General features: G+C 43.7%; 1 protein-coding gene across 1 annotated transcript in view; it reads right to left on the bottom strand.

Annotated features, from left to right (window-relative positions):
• Nucleotides 1-4,981: 4,981 nt before the first annotated feature.
• LOC113897218 (stimulated by retinoic acid gene 6 protein-like) overlaps nucleotides 4,982-27,807 on the bottom strand; it is a 44,752-nt gene continuing 21,926 nt past the window's right edge. The window contains exons 5-18 of the mRNA XM_027549708.1: nucleotides 27,193-27,313; nucleotides 25,570-25,615; nucleotides 23,073-23,201; nucleotides 20,621-20,691; nucleotides 18,200-18,311; nucleotides 15,184-15,331; nucleotides 12,864-12,939; nucleotides 11,188-11,269; nucleotides 10,814-10,862; nucleotides 10,229-10,346; nucleotides 9,056-9,175; nucleotides 7,686-7,849; nucleotides 6,159-6,305; nucleotides 4,982-5,486 (exon numbers count right to left, since the gene is read on the bottom strand). Coding sequence (XP_027405509.1) covers nucleotides 5,338-5,486; nucleotides 6,159-6,305; nucleotides 7,686-7,849; nucleotides 9,056-9,175; nucleotides 10,229-10,346; nucleotides 10,814-10,862; nucleotides 11,188-11,269; nucleotides 12,864-12,939; nucleotides 15,184-15,331; nucleotides 18,200-18,311; nucleotides 20,621-20,691; nucleotides 23,073-23,201; nucleotides 25,570-25,615; nucleotides 27,193-27,313 — 1,532 coding nt within the window. The 3' untranslated portion in view covers nucleotides 4,982-5,337. The remainder of the gene's footprint in view (nucleotides 5,487-6,158; nucleotides 6,306-7,685; nucleotides 7,850-9,055; nucleotides 9,176-10,228; nucleotides 10,347-10,813; nucleotides 10,863-11,187; nucleotides 11,270-12,863; nucleotides 12,940-15,183; nucleotides 15,332-18,199; nucleotides 18,312-20,620; nucleotides 20,692-23,072; nucleotides 23,202-25,569; nucleotides 25,616-27,192; nucleotides 27,314-27,807) is intronic.

Here is a 27,807-nt window from a genome sequence, read left to right as displayed (position 1 = left end):
TGGTTCCTCTGCCTTTTCTAAATCCAGCTTGAACATCTGGAAGTTCACAGTTCATGTACTGTTGAAGCCTAGCTTGGAGAATTTTGAGCATTACTTGGCTAGTATGTGAGATGAGTGCAATTGTGTGGTAGTTTGAGCATTCTTTGGCATTGCCTTTCTTTGGGATTGGAATGAAAACCGACCTTTACCAGTCTTATGACCACTGTTGAGTTTTCTAAATTTGCGGACATATTGAGTGCAGCACTTTCACAGCATCATCTTTTAGTATTTGAAATAGCTCAACTGGAATTCTATCACCTCCACTAGCTTTGTTCATACTGATGCTTCCTAAGGCCCACTTGACTTCACATTCCAGGATGTCTGGCTCTAGGTGAGTGATCACACCATCATGATTATCTGGGTCATGAAGATCTTTTTTGTGTAGTTCTTCTGTGTATTCTTGCCACCTCTTCTTAATATCTTCTGCTTCTGTTAGGTCCATACCATTTCCATCCTTTATTGAGCCCATCTTTGCATGAAAAGTTCCCTCGGTATCTCTAATTTTCTTGAAAGATCTCTAGTGTTTCCCATTCTATTGTTTACCTCTATTTCTTTGTATTGATCACTTAAGGAGGCTTTCTTATCTCTCCTTGCTATTCTTTGGAACTCTGCATTCAGATGGGTTATCTTTTCTCCTTTGCCTTTTTCTTCTCCTCTTTTCTCAGCTATTTGTAAGGCCTCCCCAGACAACCATTTTGCCTTTTTGTATTTCTTTTTCTTGAGTCCTCCAAGAATCCTTTACCAAATCCAAATCGTGATATTTACCCCTTTAAGAACTTTATAGTTCTAGCTCTTAAATTTAGGTTTGCTCCATTTTGAATTAAGTTTTGTATATGATGTAAGGTAAGGATCTAAACTGGTTCTTCTGCATGTGGATATTTTATTTTCCTCGAACCATTTGCTAAAAACAGTTTTCCACATTCCAGGTTCCCTTTGTTGAACTTCAACATCTGTTGACAATCATATGACCATAGATATATGGTTCATTTCTGGACTCTCAGTCTATTTCATGGTCTGTATGTCTATCTTTATGCCAATGATGTGTTGTTTGATTACCACTGCTTTGTTGTAAAACTAAAAATCAGGCAGTGTGTCTCCTAACTTTGTTCACTCTATCCAATATTGTTTTGGCTATTAGTTGCAACTCCAAATGAATTTTAGGATCAGCTTTTCCATTTCTGCAACAAAGATTTATTGCAATTTTATAAGAACTGAATTGGATATATAGAGTGCTGTATTTTATCATAAGTCCTCTAATCCATAAATATGGGATATCTTTTCATTTATTTATAATTTCTTTAGCCTTTATTTCAAGAAATATTTTGTTTTTTTTCAGAGTATGAGTCTAGTGTATCTCCTGATTAAATATATTTTAAAGTATTTTATTATTTTTAATGCTCTTGCAAACAGAATAATTTTCCTCAGGTGGCTCATTTCTATAGACTTTTAACAATTTTTCATTTCTATAGTTGTACTGAATGGCAGTTGATACATGAATGTTAATCTGCTTATAGACTTATAACAATTTTTCATTTCTATAGTTGTACTGAATGGCAGTTGATATATGAATGTTAATCTGTATCCTGTAACATTGCTGAACTCATTTATTAGCTTTACAGTTCCTTTTTGCTTCTGTTTTTTATTCCTTCAGAATTTATGCATATGAAATCACGACATCTACAAGGAGAAATGCTTTTACTTTAGCTAGTACAATCTTGAAGATTTTCACATCTGTTTTCATAAGAGATATTTGTCTGTAGTTCTTCTATTTGCTTCGGAAGTTTTCGGCTGCTTGCCTATCAACATTAAGCCGACCTCACAGAACGAGACAGAAAACATTTCCTTCTCTTCCATTTTTTAGGGAGAATTTGAAAAGAATGTGTTTTCATACTTGAAAACGTGTTGCAGAATTCAGTCATGAAGCCATCTGGTTTGGGGCTTGTCTGTTGCAATTTTGTGTTTGTTTTCAAAGGATTCAATTTCTTTGCTGGTTATAGGTCTATCAGTAATTCCTGCTTCTTGAGTCAACTTTGTTTGTGTCTTTGTAGGAATTTATCCATTTCGTGTAGGTTATCCAGTTTGTTGGAGTACAGATATTCACAACATACTTTTATAATCATTTTTATTCCTGTAGAGTTAGTAGTATTATTCAACTTTCATTTCTATTTTCAATAATTTGGTCTATTCTCTTTTTCTCTTAGTAATTCCAGCTTAAAAGTTTGTCAGTTTTGTTGATCTCACAGAACCCATTTTTGGGCTGGTTCACTTTCTCTATTGTTTTCCTGTTCTTTATTTTGTGTCTCTATGATCTTATGTTTATTCATATTATTACCTTGTTGTTCAGGTTTAGTTTGCTCTTCATTTTCTAGTCCTCAAGGTGTAAAGTTGGGTTATTGTTCGGGGCTCTTTCTTCTCTTTAATGTAGACATTTACAGCTATAAATTTTTCTGTGAGCATTGTTTTTTCTGCATGTCCTAAGTTTTGGTGTGTTCATATTCATTTTCATTTGATTCAAGATATTTTCAGTATCCCTTGTTTTCAACTTTTACCCACTGGGCGTTTAATGGTGTATTGTTTAATTTCCACATATTTGTTATCCTCCCCCAGTTTCCTCCTGTTGTTGATATCTAGTTTGATTCTGTTGTGGTCAAAAATGACAATTTTCATGATTTTAATTTTTAAAAATTTACTAAGACAAAGGTCCATCTAGTCAAAGCTATGGTTTTTCCAGTAGTCATGTATGGATGTGAGAATTGGACTATAAAGAAAGCTGAATGCCGAAGAATTGATGCTTTTGAACTGTGGTGTTGGAGAAGACTCTTGAGAGTCCCTTGGACTGCAAGGAGATCCAACCAGTCAGTCCTAAAGGAAATCAGTCCTGAATGTTCATTGGAAGGACTGATGCTGAAGCTGAGACTCCAATACTTTGGCCACCTGATGGGAAGAATTGACTTATTTGAAAAGACCCTCGTGCTGGGAAAGATTGAGGGCAGGAGGACAAGGGGATGATAGAGGATGAGATGGCTGGATGGCATCACTGACTCAATGGACATAAGTTTGAGTAAGCTCCAGGAGTTGGTGATGGACAGGGAGGCCTAGCGTGCTGTGGTCCATGGGGTCACAAAGAGTCAGACGTGCTCAGCCTTATTTATGGTCCAACTCTCAGAAACATACACAATTACTGGAAAAACTATAGCTTTGACTAGACAGATCTTTGTTGGCAAAGTAATGTCTCTGCTTCTTAATATGCTGTCTAAGTTTGTCATAGCTTTTCTTCCAAGGAGCTAGCCCTTGAGGAGCTCACAAACCATTCCAGGGTAGAGGCTGGGAGACAGTTGTAGCAAGAGCTGCGGGAGAGGCCTGGGCCACATGCTGGCAAGACTTTGCCTTCTTAGGTGTGCTGGGTCCCTGGAGTGGTGACTACACATAGCAAGTACTTGGTCAGCACCAGCTGGGTGCACATCAGGAGCACTGGCTGTGAGGGCAGCATGAACTCTCATTTAGGAAAAATGAGACTCATGCTAGAGGCAGAGCTGGGACCAAAACCCCCTGCTCCTGACCTTCTGTTTAGTGGCCACTTGACCATGATGCCAGGGTTGATTTCAGTATCGAATTCATGGCTGTAAGATTCATTCATCATGGCCTCACTACTTAAGTCAAGATCCTACAGTGTTACAGTAGGTACTTGGTAATGGTGAATGAAACCTGAGGCCTCTTTCCTTGTGGAGCAGAGTATAATGAGAGGTAGGCAGACATTAACCATATCACCACAAAGTGTAACATCACCAACAACAATGACTGATATTTTTTTGAGTTTAGGATGTGTCAGGCACTAGCTTAGGAGTGTTTGTATATATAAACTCATTTTATCCTCAAAGTAATTTTTGGTGTTATGGGTATTACTCCCTTTTTATACGTAAAGAAAGCACAGAATGGTGAGATAATTTAGTCAATGTCACACAGCTAGAAAGTGATGTGGGGATCCCAATACTCTTGAGCTCCAGTTTTCTTAGTTTCAAAAAGCAAAATGACAAAACTTGGTTGCAGAGAGTAAGTTAAAAGAGATAAATCTGGAAGATACATTGAGCAACAGGACTGGGTTCACAGTACATGCTCAATAATGAAGACTGAGTTTCAAAGGCTCACTCTGTGGGTGAATCCTCCTGGCACTTGCACAGGCTTCGTAGAGTGACAGTTCCCAGGTTAGCAGAGACTTTATGATTGGCATGAAGAATCTGGGTAAGTATTCAGCCCTCCGCACAAAGAGAAATGTCCTGGCATCTGGGCTTTCTTGGATGGCCTAACCAGCCCCCAACACCATGCGCTGCATACACTGGAGGGCTCACCTTCCTCAAAGCTGCCCAGGGCTTTCTTGTTCCCACATCTTTGCTTTTGTTGGCCCCAGTTTAAATGCCTTGGGGCTTCTCTGATGGCTCAGTGGTAAAGAATCCACCTGCCAATGCAAGAGATGCAAGAGTTACAGGTTCGATCCCTGGGTCAGGAAGATCCCCTGGAGGAGGAAATGGCAACCCACTCCAGTATTTTTGCCCAGGAAATCTCATGGACAGAGGAGCCTGGCAGGCTACAGTCCATGGGATAGCAAAGAGTCAGACCCAACTAAATGATTAAACAACGACAACAAACTTAAATGCAGATCTCATCTCTGCCTCTTCAGACGGGTGGCTTTCTCAGGGGATCCCCTGTGTGTCAGAGAGAATCTACACAACTTATTTGTGACCAGGGCACATGTCAGTTCTGATCTGTTCCCCACCTGAGTGGCTGTGGGAGAGAGCTCAGTGTGTACCTGCTCACCCACCAGACTGGAGGCTGGGGTCAAGGGCTCCTTGTCTCCCACCACCATACAATCTAGAAAGGAGGAAACAACAAGGACCCTGTTGGATTAAGGCCATACTTCGTCCCAGAGAAGAAAGGCATCAAACAGTTAAACTCTCCTGATACAAACTTTTATACCACCTTTGTCAGTGACATGAAGTTCTGCCCAGTGCGTCTCAACATAGAACTCCCCAAGGCTGCCTTCTAACCAGGGATAGTGGACATCATTATTGGGTAAAGTTTGTTCAACAGAAATTCTCTTTTGTTGTTGATCTTTTTCCCAAGGGAGTGAATTAGACCTGAGACATCACTGTTCAGCCCCAAGTGCCACCCCACGAATGGCCGGTGTGCAATGGACAGTGGCCATGCAGCCTATTCCACTGCAGGGGACAGCTGCTGAGTAGCCTGGGCCTTCTCGGGGGAAGTTGTCCTGGAACAACCTTGCAGCAGTGTGGAAGGTCAGTGTCAGCTCTCCGAGCACGTCAACAGAATCTGGGTAAACTCCTGGGAGCCAAGACCTGGCCTGGATTTTCTGAGTCTGACCAGTTCGGGGTTGTTGATCAGGGTCTGCAGCAGGAGCCACCTTGTCCTGGACCTCGCTGAGAGACGGGGACCTAGAACAGAATCAGAGCCGGTACACTGGAGGAGAGGGCAGCTTGTCTCTGTCCTGCTCAGAGGCCACAGGGAAAGCTGCCCAGAAGGAGTGAGGTGTGGGGGAAGGAGCCGGACCAGGATTCCTGGGGACGTGAGGGTGGCTGGAGGGATAAGAGTTTGCTCCACAGATCTGGATATCTGCAATGTTGGGATCAGCAATGAAAACAGTCCAGATCAGTGCTGAGTGTCCACAGGCAGAATATGGCTAACTGGAGGGCTTCCCAGGGGAAGGCAGAGCAGAATGATACAGGTGGCAGCCAAGAGAGAGCTTGTGGTAAGGAATGGGATAGTTTAAGCAAAACTGCGCACCATATTGGAGGGCATCTGGCTTGCAGCGTGAGTTATGGAGGAGTCTCAGACAAATGGCTGATTGAAGGACTTAGGTAGCAAAGTTCATTTCCAGAAACAATGGAGAAGCTGAATTAGCAGGAACAAGGCCTCGGAGTCCCACAGCCAGACTGACTGGGGTGAAGACTTCTAACCTCCTGGGTAGAAGGGCTCCCAGGGCACAGAAAGTGGAGGAAGAGGGTCAGAGAAGGAGGAACATGGGACATCTCAGGGATCCCAGGGAAGACTGAAGGCACTTGTTTCCTGGTGTGCAACCCCAGTGTAGATTCAAACAGGAGACTTACCTGCTGACTGATTTAGGTACCAGTATTTGATGGTCTGCTGTAGCCTCCTCTCCCTGTGGCTGGTGATCAGGATATGGCAGAAGCTGACGAGCACGGGGTTGGTGTGATAATGATCTACGTAGAGCATGCCAATCCATGCACTGAACCCTGAAATCCAGAAGGGAAGTCAGACCATGCAAGTATATTCCTGGATGACTAGGTTTTGCTTCTTATGACATAACTGCAGCAACACTTTGTTCCCAAATGGTGTCTGTGTCTTTGCTGTGAATCCAGAAAATGAGGTATAAAGAGCTGGAAAGGTTCTTAGAGATCATACCCTAACCTGTTCATTTTATGGAAATTTGAAGTTCACAGTGATGGGAGCCTCTATGGCTTATACGGAGAAGCCAGCTGCCATTGCACGAATCAATGAGTGAATGAAAAGACACAGTCCAGAAATAGGACAAAAACTGCTTTTTCTCCGCAAAAAATGGTTTCATTTTAGAGCAAAATGAACAGACCATTTTTTTAACTAAGAAAGCTTGCAACTAACACCACAAGTAATTCTGAGATATGTTTTCTCAAAAATTTCAGAGCCATGCATTCACAAATTACCTTGTAAGTGTTTTGATAGAATTGCACTATCCCTTACTGCTCTTCATTATACCTCAAAGATCTGTTAAATATGCAGTCTGACCATTGGGCTGAAAAGTTTTGTTTTGTTTTTTTTCTATTCAGCGTTATAGCCCCCATGGGAAGATAAGCTCTAAGTACAAGAGAAGAGAATGCCTTATGATCCAGCAATCCCACTGCTGGGCATACACACTGAGGAAACCAGAATTGAAAGAGACACATGTACCCCAATGTTCATTGCAGCACTGTTTATAATAGCTAGGACATGGAAGCAACCTAGATGTCCATCAGCAGATGAATGGATAAGAAAGCTATGGTACATATACACAATGGAGTATTACTCAGCCATTAAAAAGAATACATTTGAATCAGTTCTAATGAGCTGGATGAAACTGGAGCCTAATATACAGAGTGAAGTAAGCCAGAAAGAAAAACATCAATGCAGTATACTAACGCATATATATGGAATTTAGAAAGATGGTAACAATAATCCTGTATAACAGACAGCAAAAGAGACACTGATGTATAGAACAGTCTTATGGACTCTGTGGGAGAGGGAGAGGGTGGGATGATTTGGGAGAATGGCATTGAAATACGTATAATATCATATATGAAACGAGTCGCCAGTCCAGGTTTGATGCATGATACTGGATGCTTGGGGCTGGTGCACTGGGACGACCCAGAGGGATGGTATGGGGAGGGAGGAGGGAGGAGGGTTCAGGATGGGGAACACGTGTATACCTGTGGCAGATTCATTTCGATATTTGGCAAAACCAATACAATATTGTAAAGTTTAAAAATAAAATAAAATTAAAAAAGAGAGAAGAGAATGAACTGCGGGCCTCTGGTACCCGACTTGCAGGCAGCTTCCACAAAGGTGCAAGAGCAGCGCTCCCCAGACGCACGGCTACATACCCATGTCTGCTCTCTCGTAGCCACTCTGCAGGATGGTCCTGTCGATGCGGGCGATCAGCCACGTGCCCAGGACACAGCTGATGAAAAGCCTGGAGAGGCAGGCACCCAGGCCCAGCAGCACGTTGTAGAAGAACAGAAAGTAGTTGAAGTTGTGGAACGCTCTCCTGCGGAGGGAAGCAGGCAGAGGGGAAGCACCCTTCAGTATGAGAAGGTGGCTAGGCAGGTGGGCTCAGGGGCCCTCCCAGACCTGTGGTCAAATCCTATCTCTCCCACCTCCTAGCTGTGCAACCTCATGCTGTTAGTGGAGGAAGCTGACTGTCCCCACTTCACAGCTGGTGTGAAGACCGGCTCAGAAACAGTGGCGAGGACGTTGAGCACCAGGCAGGCTGAATGTGAGTGGGGACTGTAAACCCCACGTGGCTACCCCTGGGTCCATGGTTACAGCAGAGGGTGTGGCTTTCTCATATCTGTTGCAACAGTGACCTGTCCCCAGCTAGAACTGCTCCAAGTCCTCCAGATAAAATTTTTCAAGTTAATCACATGGTTCCTGTTGCCTATGGGATGAAGCCCAAATATTGCATATGAATTTTGAGGTTCTCTCTGAGAGGGACTTTTCTGGTATTGCCACTTTGTGCTCGCTTCCTGTCCTTCACCATCCAGCATATTGGATTTTCACTCTTCTCCCAACACATCCTGCCCTTTCATGGCTTCCTGCCTGCATCCGCACAGTGGGGGCTGCAACCACACCATCTGCTCATCTCTGCCTGTAGGAATCCTACCATCCTACCTCCTTTAGCTCAAACATCCCACCTGCAGCTGAAAGAACGCCCCTGCCTCTCCGCCCCTCCCTTCCTCTCCTCTTTGCTTTCTCTTGTAATGCTTTCACACCATCTGGACTCTACTGTCCCTAAATGTCTGTGTCTGTCAACTCCAGTGGACCATGAGCAGATCACAGGCAGATCGTGAGGAGTATTTCATTATCCTCAGTGCCCATGTTGCTTCCTCCATGATGAACAGCTTTGAATGAATGAACTAGAAAGGATTACCATGGGACAGGCACTACTGCTCTAAGTTCATATTTTAATACCTTTCATCCTTGGAACACCTCTCTGAGATATGCAAACTTATTTGTAAAGTGAGGAAGTAGAGGTTCATAGATGTTCAGTAAGGTCACATAGCTCATGAGGGGTGGAGCCAAGATTTGGCTCCAGGCAGTCTGGTTCCTGGCAGTTTGGTCCCAGTTCTAAACCACTGCCCCTCGCCCTCTCAGAATGTATAGTGCACCCAGGAACCTGCCAAGGGTGAAGAGAAAGGAGCGAGACTGCTGAGGCCAGAGCCCTACGATGCCCCACTACTTTCTCTGCTCTCACCTGTTGTTGAGAGCCAGGGGCTTCTGCTTGTCATCTGTCCCCATCTTTGGTTGCAGGAAGAAGCTGGTGGCAATCCATACCTGCAGGACCATGAGACCCAGGACGATGGATACGGTGAGGCTAAAACACAAGGCGAGACCATGCTGAGGTGGCCTTGACCACTCTTCCCAAACTCTTTTGGAATGCCCAGTGATACAGAGGAAAGACATGTTGACTGCCTGCCAGACCAACAGTAGCTTGAACTCTGTCCTTTATGCCTACAGAGAATTTTGTCTACTATGCAGATGAGAAAAATGAGGCTTACAAAGGGGAGATGACTTTCTCAAAGCTGCGTCATCAGGCCTTCTGGCTCCAGACCAGAACTCCAGGACTAAATCAGGTCCTTCTGTTGAGGGGTAGCAGTGGGCTGAGTGGTTTAGCAGCATAGGAAATCAAAGAAAGGAATGGGATTTTCAGAAGAGCTCATGAAGGCCATGGAAGAGTGGACAGGGCAGGCTCTGCCCCAGATTCGTAGGAGGCTCTAGGTGAGCCTGGAACCAAGGAGTTCAGAGCAGCAAGGCCCCCCAAGGGCACACACCCTGTTTGCATCTCTCCCCAGCACCAGCATGGGGTGATGGTTGAATGAGGTTTTGGTTTCAGATTGTCCAGCTCCCCATCCTGCCTCCTCCCCTCCTGGGACAAATTGCTCAGCCTCTCTGTGCCTCTGTTCCTCATCTGAAAAAGGGAGCTAATGTAAGTCCCAACCTCAGAAGGTCCTCAAGAGAAAAGTTGCAAAGTGAATTTTCAGTAATGTCAGCATTTGCTTACTTTCCATATGGGTAAACTAAGGCTTGGAGAGGCAGTTTACAAGTCACACAGTTGATCTAAAGCCTAAACTCAGATTCCCTCTCTCTTTCCACTATACTGTCCTTTCTCTCACTTCATCTGCCTGAACCTCAGTCTTCCCAGCAATACAATGGACACACATATACCTCCCACAGACACAATTGTGAGGACCCAGCTGAACAGTGCAAGTGGAAACATTTTATAAACTGTGAGTCTCCCATCACAGTGACAGCATGGGTTCAGGGACTGGTGAGAGCCCAGCAGGGAAGGGGCATTTCGAACAGCAGCTCGGAGGGCCCAGCAGCTCCCAGGCCCTGGGCAATGTCAGGAAGCCCACCCAGCACTTACATCCCGATGCCTAGGCCTCGGAGCATCTCCAGCGCCTGATGGTGGATGACAGGAAGCACCAGGCTGTACATGATCGCCAGGCCACACAGGCTCTGCATCACATGGATGATGAGGTAGCCTGTGGGCCAAGGGAGCCGGTGGTCACTAACGGCCCTTCAGCATCCAGTCACACAAGTCCCTCCCTCCAGCCCCGCCCCCAGCCTCCTCCCTCCAAAGGTCCTGGCGCTCTTGCTTATGCTGTTTCTCCTGCCTGGCACGACCACCAACCTTCTGCTCACTCTGCCAGGTCAGTTCAAATGTCAACTCCATTAGGAAGGCTTGGCACCCTGGCCTAGGTGTGGATAGTCACTTCCTCCTCTGGGTCACCACCACCCTTAGCGTACACACCCCATGGGCACAGGACAGGTGGTAATGATGACCAATATGAATGTGTGCTTCTCACTCCTTCCTGACCTTCCTGTAGGTCCCTTGAGGAAGAGCTGGGGCTGCTTCTGCCCCATGTCCCTCCTCCCTGACCACAGCTGGGACTCTGCAGGTGCTCAGGGAAAGTGTGTCAAATTGAATGGGTCATGTGATGGCACTTACCCCACAGAATATAGGCTATCTGCCAGCCAGAGTACCTTGCAATGGCCACCTGAGATTTAGATAGAACAAAAGATCTGAGAGGGGAGACACCTTGATGACCTCTAACACATATCCAGCATCCCTGTCTCATTTGAGGGTCACCCACCAAGCTACCAAGGCAGGTGTCATGATTGTCCTCATTTTACACATGAGGCCAGATGGGGACAGTGGCTGTCCCAAGTCACCCAGCAGCAGAACATACTAAAATTGAGGGCTCTGGACCCCCGCCCCCTGCCCCAGCCCAGGGCTCTTCCTTCCCCAGCACGCCAACCCTGTCTGAGGTGCAGGACAGCAGGCTGTGGCCTGGGAGCAGAGAGAGACTGCTGTGGACTTACCACACTCTCAGATGAGGAAGGATTATGAAACTTCAGAGGAAGAAAGTGTTTATCCCCTGCCCACAACCTCTTGATGTGCTTTCTAGAGAGAGAGAGAGGGAAATTAGTAATGCTTATGACCCGGCCTCCTTACGCACTTAGAGCTCAACAGATGTAAACAGAAAGGCCTATGGAGGGAGATGGCAGGCAGCTCAGCTCCCCTGTATTGACCATAGCTCTTGAGATGATTCTAATCAGTCTTGAAATCTTTTTAAAATACTTTTTAAAAGTTAAGATACAGTTGACTATAACATGACATCTTTTATCTTTTAGGTGTACAATATAATTGATATTTGTACATATTATGAAATGATGATAATGTCTTGTTAACATCTGTCACTGCACACAGTTACAAAAAGTTTTTCCTTGTGATGAGAACTTTTAATCTACTCTTTCAGCAACTTTCAAATATTCACTGTTTGTAAACTATAGTCAAAGGTTCAAGGCAGGCCTTGGATGGAGAGCTGGGGCCTCTTTGTGCCAGGAGAGTCTTCACTTAGATGCCATCTGCAAGAGACTCACCCTTTGGGCAGCCAGATGGGGAGGATGTAAAGACAGGATGCTCTGGAGGGGTAAGAATTGGCCCTGGGCTTCCAGTGAGTGAGTGGGTGACTGTGAATTAGAGACTGAGACAGACAGTGAGAGAGAGAGGCAGAGACAAAGGCAGAGAAATGGAGAGAAAGAGAAGCAATAGATACCCAAATTCAACTTCTATCAGCATGCAAATGCTGACTCCATACTAAAGGCCATCCCCTCCTCCTGCACTGCTATTCTTGAGACTGATGCACCTGGTCCCCTTGACCCAACCTCCTGTGGGGTCCCCTTGAGCCAAATTCACCTGCTGGGAACCCACTGTGGTTAGTCCTGGAGAGCAGGGCAGGTCTGACACCCAGCAGAGACACGAAGTGTACAAGAAATGATAAGGTTAGAAGAGGCCAGAAGACATGGTCATATGCTAACAGACTGGCCAAAGAACTGCGGTGCTGGAGAAGACTTTTGAGAGTCCCTTGGACAGCAAAGAAATCAAACCAGTCAATCCTAAAGGAAATCAACCCTGAATATTCATTGGAAGAACTGATGCTGAAGCTGAAGCTCCAGTACTTTGGCCACCTGATGCAAAGAGCTGACTCACTGGAAAAGACACTGATGCTGGGAAAGATTGAGGGAAGGAGGAGAAGGGGCCAACAGAGGATGAGATGGTTGGATAGCATCACCGACTCAATGGACATAAATTTGAGCAAACTCCAGGAGATGGTAATGGACAGGGAAGCCTGGCGAGCTGCAGTCCTTGGAGTTGCAAAGGGTTGGACACGACTTTGCAACTAAATAACAACAAAGTTTTTTGTTGAGTCTTGCCTGCTCAGCAGTGAACATGGCAATGAAAGTATTGCTTAGGGTTTTGCTGAAGACCAAAAGAAAACTCTAATCACAATGTCAAATTGATAGAGGAAGCTCAAATCAAATGCTATTTTGTTTGTTTTTGTTTTTTACCAATAGATGTGGTTGTCCCCAAACCCTGTATACACTGCAGTTCCCAATTTGGGAATGACTGACACTGCTTGGGAATTCTGAGAAAAAAAATCTGTCAGCCGATTTCCTGCTTGAAGACACACAAATGCCTCCCAGAACCCCCTTACCTGTAACAAGCCAAGATGTGGAACAGGTAGCTCACACATGTGAGGGAGGCAGGCAAAATGGTCACCACCCAGACTTCTGAAATAGAAAAAGTGACACAAGCAACCTCAGAAGATGAACCAGAAATAATTTTTAAAATGCAGAAAGTCACAACAGAAAAGTTTGGGCAAAATATATTGTATTTCCTTTAATATACCTCTTGGGCAAATAAAGTTCTGCTTATTTCTGTTTCATTTTAGCTATATGCCTTCAATATCCTTTATTTCCTGTGTGTTTATAAACTTTTCCTTTGGTATTAATATTTTCTGTCTGCAATGCATAATAGAAGCAGAAAATTATAGAATGTACGCATAGTAGGTAGCCTCCAGCCTTGTAAAACATCATTTATACCTGACCTTCTAATAACCACTTTTGGGGGAGGGGGTTATCCACCCCCAGTTCACAGCCACCATGTGCAATGGTAACTGGAATGAAGGTCTTGACTATTCCATTCATCCACCTTTTAGTAAGTTTCTAATATTTCGTATCCAACTTGCTTTCAGAATGACTCTGGGTGCTTGTGAGAGAGGGATGGAGAAAGACAGAAGGAAGTAAAAGCTTCTGTACAAGTGGATTCTCAGTAGCTGCAGAAAAAGCATTTGAAAGAATCCAATACCTCTTTATAATTAAAATCACTGAATGAACTAGAAATGGAAGGGCATTTCCTCAATTGGATAAAAAGCATCTGTAAAACCCCCCACAGCTGACATCATACTTAATTGGTGAAAAACTGCTTTCCCCTTAGGTTCAAGAATGAGAAAATCAGTGTCTGCTCTTGCCAATTATATCCAACGTTGTACTGAAGGGTCTAGTCAGGGCAATTAGGCGAGAAAATGCAGCTAGACTGCAAAAGAAGAAATAAAACTATCTCTATTCACCAATGACATGTTCTTAGGTATAGAAAATCCTAGGCAAGAAGCAAACAAAAGTAAAATGATTAATAAATGAGCTTGTAAGTTTGTAAGACATAAGACCAGTATATAAAAATCAATTCATCGCTGTACCTAGCAATGTGTAATCTGAAAATGAAGTAAGAATTGCATTTGAAATAGTATCACAAAGAATAAAATACTTAAGAATAAATTTAATAAAAGAAGTGTACAACCTGTACACTGAAAACTACAAAAGATTATTGAAATTAAAGACCTAAATTAATGGAAAAACATATCACTTTTATGTATAGGATATTCTATGTGAACATGGCAATACTCCTAAATTGACCGACAAATTCAAACCAACCGCCCAAAACTTCCAAAGCGATTTCTATTTAAATTGACAAGCTAATCCTAAAATTCATATTAAAAAAAGGGGACCCAGAATAGGCCATACAGCCTTGAAAAAGAAGAACAAAATTGCATGACTCATATTTCTTGATTTCAATCTTACTATAAATCTACAGTAGTAAGACTGTGGTATTTCTGTAAAGATAGACAAATAGATGAATGGAATAAACAGAATCCGTAAGTAAATCCCCATTGTCAATAAATTTTCAACAGGTATGAAAAGCATTAATTGTCTTGACAGTTTAATGGGGAAGAAATATGCCTTCAATAAATATGTGTCCCTCCACCCAAAAGGATTCATGTGTTGAAACTCTAACCCACATGTGATGGTATTTGGAGATGGAGTCTTTGGGAGGTGATTAGATTGTGAGGGTGGAACCCTCATGATGGAATTAGTGCCCTTAAAAGAAGAGACATGAGGGAGTTTGCTTCCTCTCCCTATTCTCCATCCAGTATGTGAGTACACAAAGAGAAGGTGGCCATCTGCAAGTCAGGAAGCAGCTCTCCCAAGACACCAGATCTGCTAGCACCTTCGACTTTCCAGTCTCCAGAACTGTGAGAAATAAATGTTGGTTGTTTATACCACATAGTCGATGGTAACTTGTTACAGTAACCGGAACTAAGCAGAAATTAAATTTGAATGATATGAGTAAACTTTTCATAAAATAATAAGGTCAAAACTTACTATTTTATCTTTTCCAAAGTGAAAAATATATGATGATTTTAGTTGTTTCCACTGACACCAAAAAAAGATAAGCTATTTAAGATGAGAACATTCTCAAGGCATGGTCAATGCAGCCCCAAGTAAGTTGTAATAAAATGGCCTGTGTCTGGACCCCTTTCTCCTTCAAGTCAATCCAGGGAGGCATACAGTAAGTGAAACACAGATAATATGAAGACTAGCAGCAGTAGTTACTGTAGGTGTGCACCCACCACCAGTCACAAGTCCCTCCCCGTTCCATATAGAAGTGGCAGGAACAAAGGTGGAATATGGTTTTACCTTTGGTGATGTTAATCAGCTCTTTCACCTGCAGGAGGACTGGGCTCCCTGTCTGGTTCATGGAGGTGATGTAGCTCTCCAATTCACCTTCAAACACATCCAGCTCATCTCTCACATACACGAACACGCAGAACTCAATGACAATGAACTGAGGACAGAGAGTAAGTGTTTCAAGGTCTCACCTGAGTCCTGCTCATAGGGGGTCATTCTTTGGTTTTGAGGTCAAAAGTCTTTGAAGCTCAAAACTCAACTGAAATAGACTCTGCACACTTGCTTTACTGATGTGAATGGGATTGTGACTCCTTTGGAGACAGGATTCAGCCCAAACTCTGTTCTTCACAAAATAGCATTCAAGAGTAAATCCCAAAAGGGCTCAAGAAACTCTTCAGACATTAATTCAATCAGAGTGACATGAATGCCTAACTTTGAATAAAGGGTGACTTTATGGACAATTCCAGACATTTCTCACTGTTCTCCTCCTTGCATTTTGGCAATGATCAAATTGGAGGACGTGCTGTTTCCTGTATGCATGTCATGCTTGCTCCTCTCCTATCATCTTGTCATCCTGCCTTCAATGCCCCTGATCATCATGCCATTGCTTCTGGAGTTCCTGATGCCATTTTACTTCATCAACTGAATCTTGTTTATCTCTGAATATGGAGCTCAAATGCTACTATTGTCAGGCAGCTTCTCTATCCAGAGTAATTCACTAAACTTCCAGAACACTTTCACCTTTTCTTTTCCTCTGTTTAGATGGCAGTACTGCATATCATATCTTCTTCTCTTAGACCATGGGCTACTCCCAGGCCAAGAGCTGCTGAATCAGCCCTCTTCTCTCTTCCAGGTCTTAACAAGGCACTTGGTATGGAGTAGACAACTAATAAAGATTTAACGAACACAAAAACATCAAGTGATTTACTCACTGCTGCAGAGAACTCTAGTTAGTGGTCCATTAAAATCCATTCTTCCCTTCTTTGGGCACAAGGCTGGACTACATTTCCCAGCCTCCCTTAGTTAGATATGGCCACGTGACAAGGACCTCACCAATGGGAAAAGAGTGGAAGGAACGTGTGCTGGGTCCACATGGCCTTTGAAGCCTCCCATATGCATTTCTCTATACTTTCTCCTTCTGCTGACTAGATGCAGGGGGTGAGGATTCTCAGGGATGATGAAGGTACACAATGGAGAAACTAGTTATGGGACAACATAAAAGACTGCTGCCTCCCAAACCTGAACACCCAGTCAACATTGTTAAGTGGGAAAAAAAGAAAAAAAAAGCATATATATATATATATATATATATATATATATATATACACAGTGTTTTCAAATGAAGTTTGGGGGTTTATGCAGTACCTTATCATAACCTGATGCTGCTAAGTCGCTTCAGTCATGTCCGACTCTGTGTGACCCCATAGACAGCAGCCCACCAGGCTCCCCCATCCCTGGGATTCTCCAGGCAATAACACTGGAGTGGGTTGCCATTTCCTTCTCCAATGCATGAACGTGAAAAGTGAAAGTGAAGTCGTTCAGTCGTGTCCAATTCTTTGCAACCCCATGGATTGCAGCCTACCAGGCTCCTCCATCCATGGGATTTTCCAGGCAAGAGTACTGGAGTGGGGTGCCAGTGCCTTCTCTGTATCATAACCTAATCCATTCACCTAAAAGTTATCACAAGACTAGTTTATATAAGTATCATCCTCATACATTTAAAATGAACAGAAGACAATTTGGCCATTTTCATCTCTCCACTTTGACCCTGCTTTTGACTTGGACATTTTACCTCACTTAGCTCTGACCACATGACGTGCTTTGATTTTGTACTTTATTGATTTCTTGTTTTTAGTTTCTGCTCTACTTTTTATTATAACACATCTATTTTTCTGCTTACTTTGCATTTTAATTTGCTCTTTTTTGTTTGTTTCCTAATGTGAAAGCTTAGATGATTGATTTTAGATCTTTCTTCATTCAATGCTACAAATTTCTTTTTAACCACTGCTTTTGCTGGGCTTCCCTGGTGGCTCAGCAATAAAGAATCCACTGGCTAATGCAGGAGACCTGTGTTCAGTCCCTGCGTTGGGAAGATCCCCTGGAGAAGGAAATAGCAACTCACTCCAGTATTGTCTGAGAAATCCCATGGACAGAGGAGCCTCGCAGGCTACAGTCCTCGAGTCACAAGCGTCGGACACGACTGAGCAACTTAACAACAATAACAACAACAACTGCTTTTACCACCTGCCACAAAGTTTGAGAACTTGTGTTCTCCTTTTTAAAAATATTTCTAACTTGCCTTGATTTTTTTCTTTGGCTCATATGTTATTTAGAAGTGTGTTGTTTCGATATCTACTCCTGGGGGATTTTCCAGTTATCTTTCTGTTATTGGTTTTTAATTTAATTCCATTTTGATTTGAGAGCAGAAATCATGTGATTTTATTCTTTTACATGTATTAAGTGTGTTTGATGGTTCAAGATATAGTCTATCTTGTTGAATTTTCCATTTATTCTTGAGAAGAATATGCATTCTGCTGTTGTTGATGACGTAGTGTTTGGATTTCCAAAATATCCAGTTGATTGATGGCATCAACTACAATTCAGATTTTCTTACCTTGGCGCTGGTTGCCATGGGGTTTCTGCTCCATTCTGCCAGGATCTTGTCTGTCTCTTCAATTTTAGGGGCAAACTTTGCCCCATGACCTCCCTGCTCTTAGGGATCTATGAAGAGTTGTTGATTCTTCAGTTTGTTCAGATTTGTACTTGTTTTTAAGACAGAGTGGCATTTTTCAAGCTCTTTACAAGTGGAATTGGCAACCAGAAGTCTCCATAAATACTTCAATTATATTTATTACTAATATTCACTACATGAGTAAAAGTGTCCTTAGAGTCAAAATGGTGGGGTCAAAGAACTGTACTTCTTTGATTTACATATACCCAGTTTTGACCCAGCTTTTAAAGAACAACCCTATCCTATCCCCACCCCATTTATAAAATACAAAAGGATTTGCTTAGCTCTACTTACAAGGTACAGGCAGATGAAAGCCAACACAATGGTTCCAATCATCCTGCTTGGGAACTGAAAGTAGGGGTCCCACTCATATATCCTGGTTTGGAACCAAGACTTCTTTCTTTCTCTGTGAATGAATAAACATCAAGAGAAGATAGGTTGTGATTGGTAAACAAATGCCTGATTCTTCTGAAAATAATGTCATTTCCTCTTGATCTTAGAGTTTAGTGAAGAGAAAGAGCACTGGAAGATTCCACTATTGTCATCCTCCCCTTACTCTTCAGAACAGGAACTCAGTTTTATTTAGTACAACAATTTACTAGATAAAAGGCTATAGTTCTTGACCTTTCTTACAGCTAAGAGTGACCAAGACTAAACAGGCCAATGAGACATGAACAGAGGTGTGGGGTGGGACTTGAAGAGGCTGGCCAGATGGAAGTGACACAGCTGGGAGGGCTTCCTTTGTCATTACTCATTTCTCATGCCTGCCATTTGAAGGGCAGACGTGGTGGCTGGTCCAGGTTAGCACTCCAGCATCTATTCTGGATCAGCCTTCGTGATAGCAACCCACTAAGTTATCGGAGGAAAAAGACAGATGATGGGTAAACTGCCATGATGGGCAGTCCAGGGTTAAGTATAGACTTCCTGCTTCCAGAATTCTTTTATATGAGAAAGAAATAAATCTCTCTGTTGTTTGTGCCATGATTATTTTGCATTTTCTGCTACATGTTGCCAACTATATTTCTAGCCAGAGAATTAGCTTTGCAACTGTGTGACCTTGGATTAGACATACACCTTCTCTGGGAAATATCGCCTTGTATACAGCGGCACTGGTAGGGGTAGGTAACCTGAATAATCACTGAAGATAGGGGCTTTTTCCTGGCCAAGAGCTATGTCATCTTTTATTGGTAACAGCACCTTGGTTCTTCCCTGGGTCTGTATTCTTCCCTACCATCAGTCCTGGTGGCTAAGTGAGGCTGAACCACTTCTTAGGTCCAGTGGTGAACATGTGACCCCGGTTTGCATGCATGCATGCTAAGTCACTTCAGCCAAATCCAACTCTGGAACCCCATGGACTGTAGCCCACCAGGCTCCCCTGTCCATGGGATTCTCCCGGCAAGAATACTGGAGTGGGTTGCTGGGCCCTCCTTCAGGGGATCTTCCTAGCCCAGGGATTGAACCTGGGTCTTTTATGTCTCCTACATTTGCAGGCAGGCTCCTTACCACTGGTGCTACCTGGGAAGCTCCTGACTCAGATTTAACAATCAGTTTACTCCAAACACCTACGCATAGTAATTGTTTCTGGTATGGCATGTGGTTCAACTTGATCCAAAGAAACACATTCATGGGAATTTTGTTAGAATTACTTAGAAGAAAACACGCTTTTCTGTGAGCTTAAGCCAGAAAGGTAAAAGCTTAGAGATTCTGGTCTCTTGATTAAAGTGAAAGAGAAGAGTGAAAACTTAAAACCGGCTTAAAACTCAACATTCAAAAAATGAAGATCAAGTCCCATCATTCCATCTATTTCCCAGACATGGCAAAATAGATGGGGAAAAAGTGGAAACAGTGGCAGATTTTATTTTCTTGGGCTCCAAAATCACTGCAGATGGTGACTGCAGCCATGAAATTAAAAGACACTTCCTCCTTGAAATAAAAGCTTTGACAAACCAAAACAGTGTATTAAAAAGCAAAGATATCATTTTGCCAACAAAGGACCGTATAGCCAAGCTATGGTTTTTCTAGTAGTCGTGTGTGGATGTGAGAGTTGGACCATAAAGAAGGCTGAGCACTGAAGAATTCATGCTTTTGAACTGTGGTGCTGGAGAAGACTCTTGAGAGTCCCTTGGACTGCAAGGAGATCAAACCAGTCAATCCTAAAGGAAATCAGTCCCGAACATTCACTGGAAGGACTAATGCTGAAGTTGAAGCTCCAACATTTTGGCCACCTGATGTGAAGAGCCAACTCACTGGAAAAGACCCTGATGCTGGGAAAAATTGAGGGCAGGAGGAGAAGGGGATGACAGAGGATGAGATGGTTGGATGGCATCAACAGCTCAACAGACATGAGTTTGAGTAAGCTCCTGAAGATAGTAAAGGACAGGGAAGCCTGGCGTGCTGCAGTCCATGGGGTCACAAAGAGTCAGACACGACTCAATGACTGAACAACAAAAGCAGAGAGATGAGGCAGAGACCTAGTTCTGATGACATCAATCAAGCCCCTGGATCCATCTGTGTCTGAAACTGATGACTTGTAGAGTTTTTAATTATGTAAGGCCATAACTTTTCTTTTTCTCTTTACACCCGTTTGAATTGAGTTTCTATTAACAAACAAGCGGGCCCTAAAATAGTGCCCTTCCAGTCATCACCAGGTCTCTGACATGTCAGAACTCATCAATATATGTGCAAACACAGAAGGGCAAAGAGAACTGTGCTTACTGAAGGGGGCACTTCCTCAGGAGCCGCTTGACATGCTCTGCCTGGTGAACTTCCAGGAAAGGTTTTTCTTCCTGTGAGAAAAGAAAGAGGTTGATGCTTTGGCTCAGAAAGTCTTATTAGAAAGTGGTCCAGTTTCATTCTTTTACAAGTGGTTGACCAGATTTCCCAGCACCACTTGTTAAAGAGATTGTCTTTAATCCATTGTATATTCTTGCCTCCTTTGTCGAAGATAAGGTGTCCATATGTGCGTGGATTTATCTCTGGGCTTTCTATTTTATTCCATTGATCAATATTTCTGTCTTTGTGCCAGTACCATACTGTCTTGATAACTGTGGCTTTGTAGTAGAGCCTGACGTCAGGTAGGTTGATTCCTCCAGTTCCATTCTTCTTTCTCAAGATCGCTTTGGCTATTCGAGGTTTTTTGTATTTCCATACAAATTGTGAAATTATTTTTTCTAGCTCTGTGAAGAATACTGTTGGTAGCTTGATAGGGATTGCATTGAATCTATAAATTGCTTTGGGTAGTATACTCATTTTCACTATATTGATTCTTCCAATCCACTGTTGGTGGGAATGCAAACTAGTACAGCCACTATGGAGAACAGTGTGGAGATTCCTTAAAAAACCGGAAATAGAACTGCCTTATGATCCAGCAACCCCACTGCTGGGCATACACACTGAGGAAACCAGAAGGGAAAGAGACACGTGTACCCCAATGTTCATCGCAGCACTGTTTATAATAGCCAAGACATGGAAGCAACCTAGATGTCCATCAGCAGATGAATGGATAAGAAAGCTGTGGTACATATACACAATGGAGTATTACTCAGCCATTAAAAAGAATACATTTGAATCAGTTCTAATGAGGTGGATGAAACTGGAGCCTATTATACAGAGTGAAGTAAGCCAGAAGGAAAAACATAAATACAGTATTCTAACGCATATATATGGAATTTAGAAAGATGGTAACAATAACCCTGTGTATGAGACAGCAAAAGAGACACTGATGTATAGAACAGTCTTATGGACTCTGTGGGAGAGGGAGAGGGTGGGAAGATTTGGGAGAATGACATTGTAACATGTAAAATATCATGTAAGAAACGAGTTGCCAGTCCAGGTTCGATGCACGATACTGGATGCTTGGGGCTGGTGCACTGGGACGACCCAGAGGGATGGTATGGGGAGGGAGGAGGGAGGAGGGTTCAGGATGGGGAACACATGTATACCTGTGGTGGATTCATTTTGATGTTTGGCAAAACTAATACAATTATGTAAAGTTTAAAAATAAAATAAAATTAAAACCAAAAAAAAAAAAAAAAAGAAAGTCTTATTAGAGTTTTGGTCTCTCTGAAGGACTATTGCCACGAAGGCCAGGATTTTGGGTAAAACTTGGCTATTTTCAACTGAACCATTCCCAGACACCTGTCATTTATTGAAGAGACAATAGCGTCCCATTTCCTGTTTACCTAGTACTTGCTTTCAAGAAATGCTAGAGGCCTGACCTTCCCTGACTCTTCTGTTTCCTGTTTATAGCAGCTTTTGTTTTGCGAAGTTGATTTCCTTCTGAGATTTGGTGATTTCTCATCAGAGTTCAAAATACTATTTCAGGAATGAAACGCTCCACATCCCAGCGTTTTTATTTTTTATGAAAAGAAATTTCTCTTGCTTATTTCAGCAACACAATAATAGTAAGGGACTTCTATACCACACTTTCAACAATAGATAGATTAGATAGATAGATAGATAGATCTATAATAGATAGATAATCCAGTTAGAAAATCAATAAGGTAACAACTGACTTGAACAACACTATAGACCAAATGGATCACGCAGACACTTACAGAACATTCCATATAACACCAACAGAATACATATTCTTTTCACAAACATTTTCTAGGATAGAGCACATGTCTGGCCACAAACAAGACTTAAATTTAAGAAGATTGTAATCATACCAGGCATAATTTCTGACCACAAAAAGTTAGACAATAATAATAGGAGGAAAATTCACAAACAGTACATTCTCGAGCAACCAATGGGTCAAATAAAAAAGTCAAAAGGGAAATAAAAAGTTACCTTGAAGCAAGTGAAAATAGAAATGCAACATATAAAAACTTATGGGATGCAGCAAAAGCAGTTCTAAGAGGAAGTATATAGCAGTAAATACCAATATGAAGAAAAGAAGAAAGATCTCATATAAGCAACCTAACTTTTTACCTCAAGGAACTAGAAGAAGAAGCACAAGGGGTAAGACAGCCTCAATGACCAAACTCTCTGGGTTCCAGTTCTGTCTCTGCTACAGACTAGCTATGGACCTTGGGCAATGCAACTGATGTCTCCAGGTCCAAGTTTCCTAATACAGACAGGGAAAAGTAATAACAGCACCTACCTCACAGGGCTGTTAGGAAAACAGCCTGTCAGGGCACACGTGGTATTTTTACTTACTACTCACCATCTGGAGCTCCCAGCCCAGGTGGACCCTCAGAGATTTGACAAATATGTGCAGGAAGCGGCCCAGCAGGAAGGCTAGGCAGAGCAGCGAGGGCCAGTAGAACATGACAGTCTCGTAATTCCCCACGAACTGCAACAGAAGCAGACCGGGGGCATGGGCTCTAGGGAGGGCTGGGATAGGCCACTGGGGAGGTTGTGCACAGGAGTCTGCCTGTCCCAGCCTGCTCCCATCAGGGCCCACTCTCTCAGAGCTTGGAGGTCAGCTGCCAATCCCTTCCCCACCCCACCCCGACCCCGCAACCCCGCTTCATCAGAACAAACAGTAGATTTGGAGTCCAGCAGCCCTGAACTTGAGTCTTAGGCCCCCATTTAATTTTCTACAAAGGGTTTTCATGGGTTTTTTCCCGATTGCATATCTTTTTGGTGGCACGGCATAGCTTGCAGGATCTTAGTTCCCCAAAGGGATTAAACTTGTGCCCCCTACAGTGCAAGCACAGAGCCCTAACCACAGGACTGCCAGGGAATTCCCCTGATTCTGTATTAAATGTTCCTTTTGGAAAACACACACTAGAGAGAGGAAGGATGAGAGAGAGGGGAAAAGAGACAAAGACAGAAAGATAAAGGGGAGGAAGAGGGAGGGGGCGTGGAGCAGAAGAGGGAGTGGGAGAAGAAGAAAAGGAAGGAAAGAAGGGAGGAAGGGCCTGTGAGTGTCATCATGCTGGGAGCATCACAAGCTCCCAAAAGTAAGAGGTCTCTCAGAATGGTGCTCATAGTTTTTAAGTTATTAGCTTCATTTTGATAAAAACATTTTTTTCACTCTTTTAAGATAAATAATATTGTTATTTATCTTTGATAATTTACAAGTTAGTTTCCTTTTTTTATGTTTTCAGAGTATTCTTCCCTCCCTTGGGAAATCAGAATTTTGATGCAGGGATGTTAGGGTGGGGTTAGACACATTCTGAGATGCAAGGGCTGATGTCTTCTCTTCCAATGTATGCTTATATCTGAGACATAGTCATTGTAGTATTAATATTTCAGTGTCTTTTTTATTATCTATATCCATATAGCTATATCTGGGCTTCCCTGGTGGCTCAGATGGTAAAGAATCTGCCTGCAATGCAGGAGACCCAGGTTCAATCCCCGGGTTGGGAAGATCCCCAGTGGCTACCCACTCCAGTATTCTGGCCCAGAGAATTCCATGGACAGAGGAGCCTGGTGAGCTACAGTCCATGGGATCACAGAGTCAGACACGACTGAAGTGACTTAGCACATGGCACACAAATTTTATCTAAATTTCCCCTTAGAATTTGACATTTTAGACCCTTTCCAATGTCTCATTTTTATAAACAATGTTTCCATTAATACATTTGAAAACATGAGAACAGGTCTTCATTACTTCCTTAGTCTGGATTTCAGTCCCATGATTGTTAATTATTAAGTCATGTCAGCCCCTGAGCCTTACTTTCCTATCAACGAACCGGGTGTGAATGGCACTAACACACTGGCTGCCTAGTATCCTGAGAATTCTCCAGTTAGTGATTGGGACTGAGGCATAGCAGTTCTTGCTGTTAGAGATTCTGAGCACAGAAGTAAGACCCTGCTGTCTCCTCCAATTAACCATGAATATTTTGAATTACAAGAGAACTTCCAGAAGACTGAAAGTTCTCCAAGACTCCAAAGAAAATACCTGTGCTCTGGAACCTCAGGCACTGTGAGCAATGGGAAGAAGGGCTTCTTTTGGGACAGAGATCCACCATAATGCCCTCAATCCTGGTGCAGAGATGCAGAGGGAAGGTCTGACCTACACACCTCATTGTCTAATCTGGTTCCCCGAAGACTCTCTTTATCACACCCCTTAATCCTCTATAGTTACTGAAGCCCAGGAAAGGCTTTGGCAAGGCTCCCATGGGCTCCTGGCCCAGGTGGCCTCCTTGAACTCCTCTCACCCGCCTAGTAAGCCTTCTGGGTGCAACATGATACCTCTCTTTCATCTTGCTTACTTTCCTGGGTATAGGGCTGAACAGATAAACCAGCTTCCTATAATTCTGCGGTAGACAATGCACGGCAAAGCAACAAAGGGTACATTGAGTCCACTTGTCCCATTTTATAGACCAGAGAAACTGAGGCTACAAACAGGAACAGAGAAAAAGGAGCTTTGAAGTCAGCCAGACTTGGTCTTAACTCCCAGATCTATTGCTTCTCAAGAGTTACATAATATACTTGTGCCTCAGTTTCCTCACCTATAAAATGGGTTTGCTGAGAGCTTCCCTCCCTTGAGGAACCTCTATGGGCATCACCTGTGAGGACATCTCCCGTGAATGACACCTGATCAACACAGGATGCTCTGCAAATGGAGGCATCATGAATGGCTCCAACTCCCTTTGTGTCCACATGAGGAAGCTGGGGCCCAGAGTGGCAAAGCCTTGTTCCAGGTCACATAGAGAGTTGGCCATAGTGATAGGACTGAGCTACTTAAGTACAGTTCAGTGGGGACTCACCTGCCCATGTGGACACTGTATGATGTAAAGGGTGGTGACCACAAACCTGCAGGACAGAAACAGGGTTGGAGTCCTGGGGTCCTTCCCGCACAGCCTCTGTGAAAACAGCTCAGATTCCACCTGCCTGGAGTCCTCTCCCCATCCTTCTGGGAGGACTGGTTCCCAGGATTCTGTGTGCATCTCACCCAGATCAGGCACCTAGCTCGTGCCTAGGTACATGCCCGCAACATTCATTTAACATGTCCTCACACAGTCCTGGAATCCACAATAGCAGAGCACAGAGACTCAGAGGGTTCTCGTCCTCTCTCCCTTCATCACTCAGGGAGACTGAAGCCCAGAGAGGGAAAAGGATTCATCTAGAGTCGTACTCAGAGCCAAGACCAAGTCTCCCAACCCTGGGGCTGAGGCTTTTGCTGCCTGGCCTTGTCTGTAAACACTCCTCTGAGGAATAAGCCTCAAGGGTTTCCCCCAACTGGTCATGTTCAATCTTGGTGCCCATACTCCTATGGTACACAAGCTGCTAAATGCTTCTGGCCACCATTTCCTCACCAGCTCAGAGTCTGCCAGAAGCTGTTAAGATGATATTACTCCATGTCTAACCCTTAATACCCTGTCTTCTAATTTTTTTAAATCAAGCCACTAATTAGCAAGCCATTTAACAAACTCTGGAGTTGTAGCTATCAGGGTATCATTTGCTTGAGAGTTCCCTCCATTTGTTTACATACTAGGTCTGGGACCCCTGCTCCACAGAAAATGCTGTGGGGGAAACAAGCCCAGTAAGGGGGTTGCGGGCAATGAAATGAGCTTGAGGGCTGGAGAGTAGAAGTGTTCATGGGATTACTCAGCCAGAAATATTCTCCAGGCCAGCTCTGTGCTGGTTCGGCATCAGAGCTGAGGGCAGAGAGCTCAAGAGGAGGATGAGAAAGCTCCCACATCTAGGGGTGATGATGAATAAAGGATGAGCATGTGCCCATCACCGGGCCAAGGGGGGAAGACACTCCACACAGGGAAGAGCAACATGCAGACAAAGAGGCCAGAATGCACAATCCATGACGGTCTGTTTTGTCTTCCAGTGTATTCCCTGGATCACAGTGATATATTTGCTGAATGAAGAAGTGGATGGATGAAGGAATAAATTCAGGAGCCTTGCATGACTGGAGGTGTGTTCTAGAGACCGTCAGGCATGGAGAGACGGGGATAGGCCAGATTGCGATGGCCCCAAATACCCCGTTAAGGCCCCTGCACTTTCTCCTGGGCTCCCAGGGAAGTGACAACAGCAAGAAGTCACATCCAAATGGAACTCCTGCTTCTACCTGTGGGTCTACCTGACGGCAGTTGACAGAAGTGAGTTTTTCTACAACCCTGACTTCTGGGAATATTCTAATCATGGACAGGCTCTTGTGGAGCTGACAGAATGCAGATTGACCTTCTGAAGCCTCAAGTGCAGTCCCAAGGAGGGGCCACGGTGGGCCTGGGACCAGTCATTCCACCCACCCACCCTGAGCCTCAGTTCTGGGCAAGGTGCCCTCCAAGAGAGTTCTCAGGTCACCTCCAGCACTTTGCCCAGAGTTTAGCCATGGCCAAACAAACTGTTGGAGGGGAAGCAGGCAGAGTCCATCTTACCAGACAAGAGAGTAGCTGAAGCCCAGGACGGAGCTGACCAGCCCGAACTCCGATGAGAGGCAGGCGAAAAAGGGGAAGTGAGACAGGCCAACTTCGATGCCTCCGATCAGAAGCACAAAGGCTGGGAGAGAAGGGCCAGAGACTATGTGAGTTCCTCTTCTCACAAGCTCAGGGGAGACTCAGGGCAGCTATGGGGCTTCATGTGCCTTGCAGTCACAGGTCTCAGGACTCAGGGAGATGAGTGAATAAGTCCTAGATTAGTCCAGGGAGGAATGCAGGGATGTCTGTCATGTATTCCTGTTACAGAGCCTTCCTGGTACCTCTTCCATGCCAGGCACTGGGCTAACTATTGAGATGAAGAAGACTTGGTCCCTGTCCTTGATTAGCTCACAGTATGATGGGCAGAAACAGACAACATAAATGAACAAACAATCACTACAAGTAAAGCACCATAATGTATACCATAGCAACGCAGAGAGCAGGTATGTCCTGTGTTTTAAAACCTCTTGTAAAGTATTATATTTATACACTGTACCCTTAAGGCAATGATAGTATTAATGCTGTCACTGCCTAGTTCTGAGATAGTCTAACAAATCCAGTAAAATGTAATTGGGC

This window comes from Bos indicus x Bos taurus, chromosome 8 (assembly GCF_003369695.1).
Source record: "Bos indicus x Bos taurus breed Angus x Brahman F1 hybrid chromosome 8, Bos_hybrid_MaternalHap_v2.0, whole genome shotgun sequence".
Taxonomy (NCBI): domain Eukaryota; kingdom Metazoa; phylum Chordata; class Mammalia; order Artiodactyla; family Bovidae; genus Bos; species Bos indicus x Bos taurus.
This window is presented reverse-complemented; position numbering and strand designations above follow the sequence as displayed.